The 6,000-nt window shown below is 33.0% G+C and overlaps 1 protein-coding gene across 1 annotated transcript in view; it reads left to right on the top strand.

The window, feature by feature from the left end:
• LOC103255047 (conserved oligomeric Golgi complex subunit 5) overlaps positions 1 to 6,000 on the top strand; it is a 116,023-nt gene that overhangs the window by 32,800 nt on the left and 77,223 nt on the right. The window contains exons 3-4 of the mRNA XM_008053018.2: positions 1,496 to 1,657; positions 3,597 to 3,696. Coding sequence (XP_008051209.1) covers positions 1,496 to 1,657; positions 3,597 to 3,696 — 262 coding nt within the window. The remainder of the gene's footprint in view (positions 1 to 1,495; positions 1,658 to 3,596; positions 3,697 to 6,000) is intronic.

Genomic DNA, 6,000 nt, shown 5'->3' with positions numbered 1-6,000 from the left:
TCGAACCCCCAGACTCAGGCAATCCACTCACCTCAGCCTCCCAAAGGCATGGGATTACAGGCTGAGCCACCGAGCCCAGCTTAAATGTAGACTTCTAATACAGGACAGGTTTTAGAAAAGTTATCTGTCTCGACATTGTAACATCAAGAATTCTTACAGCAGATTTGGAGAACAAGAAAACGTTAGTGCTTATAATTCGCACTACAGAAGAGGGAAGAAGTTTCTTAAGGTCAGTGGTTGCCATGAGTAAAAATAGAGAAGACATTTAAATAGGTGACATGGACTTCAATAGAGGATTGCCTTAGACAGATTTACATACTGAGTTCTTCCATGCTCCCACTGTGGTCTTTCTATCTTCAGCTATCATAGAAATTATTGTAATTAGCACTTTACCTGCCTATTTCTTCTCTAGAGGGTAAAGCCTTCTTAATCTGTATCTTCCCAGAAGTATGCAAAGTGCCTGGTGCATAGTATTCTCAGTAAATATGTGTTGAGTGGAATACTTATGAGAAAGTATTAAGAGATAACTATGGAATTGTGATGTAGGAGCCAAGATCATTCTGACCTCTAGATCTTGTCAGCTGACCAGAAGGGTGAGAAAAAGAGAAAGCCAGGTTTCATACACATGAAAAAGCAGGTCATATGGTTTTCAAGGTTAACTTTTGAGATGAAGGGGAATTTATTCTTAAAAAAAAAAAAAAAGACAGTGGGGCTGGTAGAAGGATGTTAAACAGGGTGATGTGAGAAGATATTGAATTAATTATAGGAAATAATAGAAATAATAGACATAGTAATTGTCAAAGGAAAAATGTCAGATCCAATAGACTGCTAAATAAAAATCAACACAAGTTGCCAAAGATATGGGAATAGTAAGGAGGAAAGATAGTATTTCTCAAATTTTATGTTTTGAAGAATATTATAAAACAATTAGCTGATCTCCAATCAGTAGTATTTATGTGATTGTAGGACTTTCACAAATACTTCTATTTAGTTCTCGATCTTGTTAGTAACACAACAGGGAAGACATAAAAACCCAGATTTGTGAACTTCATTCTCAGACAGCAAGCTTTATGGGAGGCAGCAGCTGTGGGAGGAAAGGACCAAGCTAATGGAGCAGGACTCTGTAGGCTGGTCTCTATGTATGCTTTGATGCTGTATAAAAATAGGATTAGCCATAGTCTTCATTAGCATTAATAGGATTTTACTGTGTTCTTCTTTTAGTTTTAGGAGACAGATACAGTCAGTATTCGTGCATGTATGGCATTTACAACTAAGACTTACTTTAAATTAAAATGTTTATATAGTCTTTAATGTTTAATTATGAAGCATATTTGTAAATATATTTATACATTTTAAAACAAATTCTTTTTTTGTTAATATAGAATTGCATTTTTTAAAAATGGGAGCTACATTTGTTAAGGATATTTATGGCCTATACAATAGCATTTAATTTTGTATAATTTAAGTTTGTTTTTTGAAAATTTTGTTTCCACAGTCCGGAAAAGGCTTTGAAAGATTCCCTGCAACCTTATGAGGCTGCTTATCTATCAAAATCCTTATCTCGGCTCTTTGATCCTATCAACTTGGTTTTTCCACCTGGTGGTCGTAATCCTCCTTCCTCTGATGAACTTGATGGTATCATCAAAACTATAGCAAGGTATGCATTTTTTATATAATGGCATGTCATAAGATGACTGTCACATTTGTTAATGATGTTTGGTAGCAATATATTTTTAATTTATTTCAAATTATTTCAGAAACTAGGCCTACAATTAAGAGTTTTGCAGCTAATGAGTGTACACATAGTAAGTACTTGAGACTCCAATGAATAAAATCATTTAAATATAGTCTGAAAATAGTCTATTATTATTATTCTGTATCTTGTCAAGAATGCAAAGTAAACCTTGTTCTTTATACCATAATAAATTCTTAGCATTATGCAGGAAATTAAATAATCAAAAAGGGTTTTATAAATTGAAAAACTAAAACATAGAGGTTAATGTGCTTTAATCTTAAATCAGAAAGCCCTTCATGGCAGTAACAGGATTATAATCTTGATTAGCCTGCTTATGTTTGCTATTTAAAGCTTTCTGAGTGAATGTGACAGCTTTTAAGACTAAAAAAGGAAGTTATCCTAGCAGAGGTGCCACCTGAATGCTTGCAGACAATGTAATTACATTGTTGCCTTTAGACATTTACCTTTAAAAGTTATCCAGATTAATTTGCAGTTGAAACTATCTCAGTTTCTGTCATAGTTAACAAGCTGTCATAACAATAGGTATGTACATTTGAGATGGACATTTTAGGGAGTAAAAATAATAGTTGTGCAATATAAGACCAAAGTCTAGATTCTTTTAGATTACAGATTTGAAGATGGTAATTCTGAAGCTTGGAAGAGTAAGAAAGTAAGCCACAGGTATAATATGTATAGGCATACCCTCAGCTGAAAACATACCTATGAAGTGTCTAGATTGCCCAGCATTGTTATTCTAAATCTTCTCACAATTAACTTTGACTTTCCAAAATTCTTACTCTAGATTATTTACCCTAATGCCTCTGTTATCTGTTTAGTGGTTAGCAATAAAAACGGTTCTGGATTCAACTTGATCTCTTTGACCTATTTATGTGAGTGTTGAAGAGGTATCTCTCCCATTAATTTATGCAACTTGAAATGCCATCATCAGATGTAACCTGGAGCTGGAAGAAGCATACTTATGCCCGTGTTCAATAGAATTTAAAAGTGATCATTAATAAAATTATATCTCAATACGCGATGAAAGAACATTGCTGTCACACATAGTATACACTAGTGTTGTTTCAGACTCCTTCAGTTTCTTTAAAAAGAGAATCTGGAAAGTGTCAAGATTTACTCTTACTTCAGAGACAGTAATTACTTTTCTTGCTTTCCTCCTGTATGTAAGTTTTCATATAATTTTGAACTTCCAGTAATCTTTCTGTAGACTTCGTAAAATACTTTTTTTGGCAGTCAGATCAAATGCCCCGATTAATCAAATGTTAAACTTTAAAGTAAGCATCATAAAGAAATACTTTAGAACATCAGTTTTTAAAATTTCTAATTATAGTGCTATTATGCTTTTGATATATTTAAAAAGCTACTATATACAAAATGGCATGAATTGGCATAATTTCTACAGAAACTGAGTATCTTTATGTGTCATGTGTAATTTATATTTTTAGCCCGTGTCACTACAAGGTCATCATTTCCATTCAAGTGCTGTCATTTCCTTGCAGATGTCTGTGACATGCAATGCCTCTAATTGCACTTTATCAGTATTAGCAAGAGTACTACTTTAAAAAATCTGTACATAATTTATTCCCTTAATCACAGACTGAACCCACACATGACATGCTTTTATTAATGATAAACTGGTCATTAACAAAGCCATCTCAAAGCACTTTTTCCTAGGGCTGAATTTTGAGAAGGAATGAAACAAAGTGACCAGTTTTTGGAGGCTGTCAGTGAAATCTATAAAAAGAATCATCACATTGTTTACTGGGTTTAGGTTTATGTGTTACTCTTTACTTTGTTGATAAACAGTGTTGCTAATAATTAAAATCCATTTTTTTTCCTCCAGTGAACTAAATGTGGCTGCTGTTGATCCTAACCTCACGTTAGCTGTGTCAAAAAACGTGGCAAGGACCATCCAGTTATATGGTGTAAAATCAGAGCAGCTTGTAAGTGATATGCCTTATCCATCAATTTTAATGATTTTGTTTAAAATCACTAATTATATAATACTTGACTAACTATAAATATTGAGTTAACTAAATATTAATTTCCTTCCATTTGTACTACAGTGAAAGTTTATAGCTTTTTGATGAATTTAAACCAGGAGAAACATTTTCTGTTAAATAAAAAATGGCCCTCCTACCCATTGTTAACTTTTCAGAAGGCAGGCAAATCTTATAAAGTTTTTAATGCGTATGCCAATTTATGAGCTATTTATATATTTTAAAGTATATAAATATTTTAAATAAATTATTTTTTAAAATTGTGTGTGTTCAATTAAATTTCTTCTCTTGTGTGCCCATTCATTCCAAATATCATTTATGTACTATTACCTAGTGTGAAATTGACTTGAACTGTTAGGAAATTATTGGAAGATGTAAAGTTCTTAAAATTGTGGTAGAAAAATGTTCATTCACTTTCTATAGATTCCAATCCTGGAGCATGGAAGTTTATCCCTAAAAATATTCTATTTGAAATAGCTGTTTGCATGCATTTAAAATAATAGCAATATAACTAATCATAACCTTAATTGTATACATTAATATTTTAAAATTAAGCACACATATTTAGCTAGTATATAACTGAAATCCAAAGAAAACGAGATTTCGATATACTGGGGGTGCCAAAAAAGTATACACATTTTAAGAGATGTTAACTATGTATTACTTTTCTAACTGAATTACAATAGCATGTGGAGGCTGACATTCACTCAAAAGATGGCGTTAATCAAGTGAATGCTAGTGTCACCATGCTACAGGCAGGACAGACAAAGAAAATGGCAAAAGCATGGTTGTTTGAGGAGCACGAGACCATTTTGAAGTGGTATTTGAAATTCGAGAATGTTGTGGAAATACAATGACAGTGGAGATGTGAGTATGCAGTAGAACCTCTAACACACCTAACAAACATGACAAGTTTGAGGCATTTGGTACTATGTGTGATATGCACAAGAGAAGACCCGGGAGACCTTGCACAGCAATAAGTTCTGCTTCCTCTGCTATGGTTTTAGAACAGTTTACACACTTGGCACAGAAGTTTACCAAATAATGTGCACCTCTTGTAATTATAGAAGTCAAACATGACTTGTATTTATCTTTTGTTATCAGTATATACATATTGAGTATTATAATTTTAATATAGCTTTTTCCTTTCTTAAAATGTATATACATTTTTGGCACCCTCTGTACTTTGTTTTTGTTTTTAAAAATATGGGGCACAATTCAGGGTCAGGTATACAAATAGTCATTAGGCAGGTACCCTTGTTGATGAGGTATACCTTCCTCCCCGGCAGTTACCCTCTAATGCCAATCTCTTTCTTGTAGTATTATGATAATCGTTCAAGATCCACTTACGAGTGAGAGCATGTGGTACTCAGTTCTTTGTTTCTGTGATGGATCACTCAGTATTATAGACTCTAAGTCCATCCAAGTTGCTGCAAAGTTCAACTGTCTCTGATATACTAATTTTAGAGAACATGTCAAAATCTGGTATCTCTACTATCTTTAGAAGGCTAGCGGTCAGTTTAACGTCTGACTGCTGTCAATGAAACATCATGATAAATGAAATAATCTGTTTTTACGTATATCCAAGTTGTTTCAGTTGGTTCTGGAATAATTTTTAGGGTAGATTGGTGACAGATGGGACTGAAGGAATTTACATAAAATACTCCATGGAAGTAACACAGTTATATTATGAGGCTTGCTACTTTCATTTCCAATCGATGGCCAGATTTTGTTTGTTAATATGCTACTATTTTTCATTCAGTTCTTGTGGTCTTGACAAATAATTTAAAAGCATTTTTTTAAAGCCTTTGTTTATTGAAACTAGCCATACAGTGACCTGGAAGCTCTTTGTAGGTAATTAGATGACTAACTTTTCTCTAAAACTTTTTTTATAGATGCTTTATTACAATGTTCATTGCTTTAAAAAACATAGTTGATTGCTATACACACAATTCAACATATCTAGTAGAGTTAATGTAACTACTGATTATATGTGAGGATAGAAATCCTTATGAGATACTGAAAATGTAAAGACAAACATTTTTATGAGCCAATCCTACCTAAAGACGACATTATAAGAAAGAGCCAGCATATGTATTAAAAGTACTTTGCTTTGAGGGTGAGAAGGGGCAGTGGGAATGCAATATGACTTCGGTTAATATAATAATGACAAAAGGCTTTGACAGAATCAAAATATATCAACAAACATTTGACCGAGTTTATACTGTTGAAAAGTCTGTGACCCTA

The sequence above is a fragment of the Carlito syrichta genome, unplaced genomic scaffold (assembly GCF_000164805.1).
Source record: "Carlito syrichta isolate Samal-C Ts95f unplaced genomic scaffold, Tarsius_syrichta-2.0.1 Scaffold287776, whole genome shotgun sequence".
Classification (NCBI taxonomy): Eukaryota; Metazoa; Chordata; class Mammalia; order Primates; family Tarsiidae; genus Carlito; species Carlito syrichta.
This window is presented reverse-complemented; position numbering and strand designations above follow the sequence as displayed.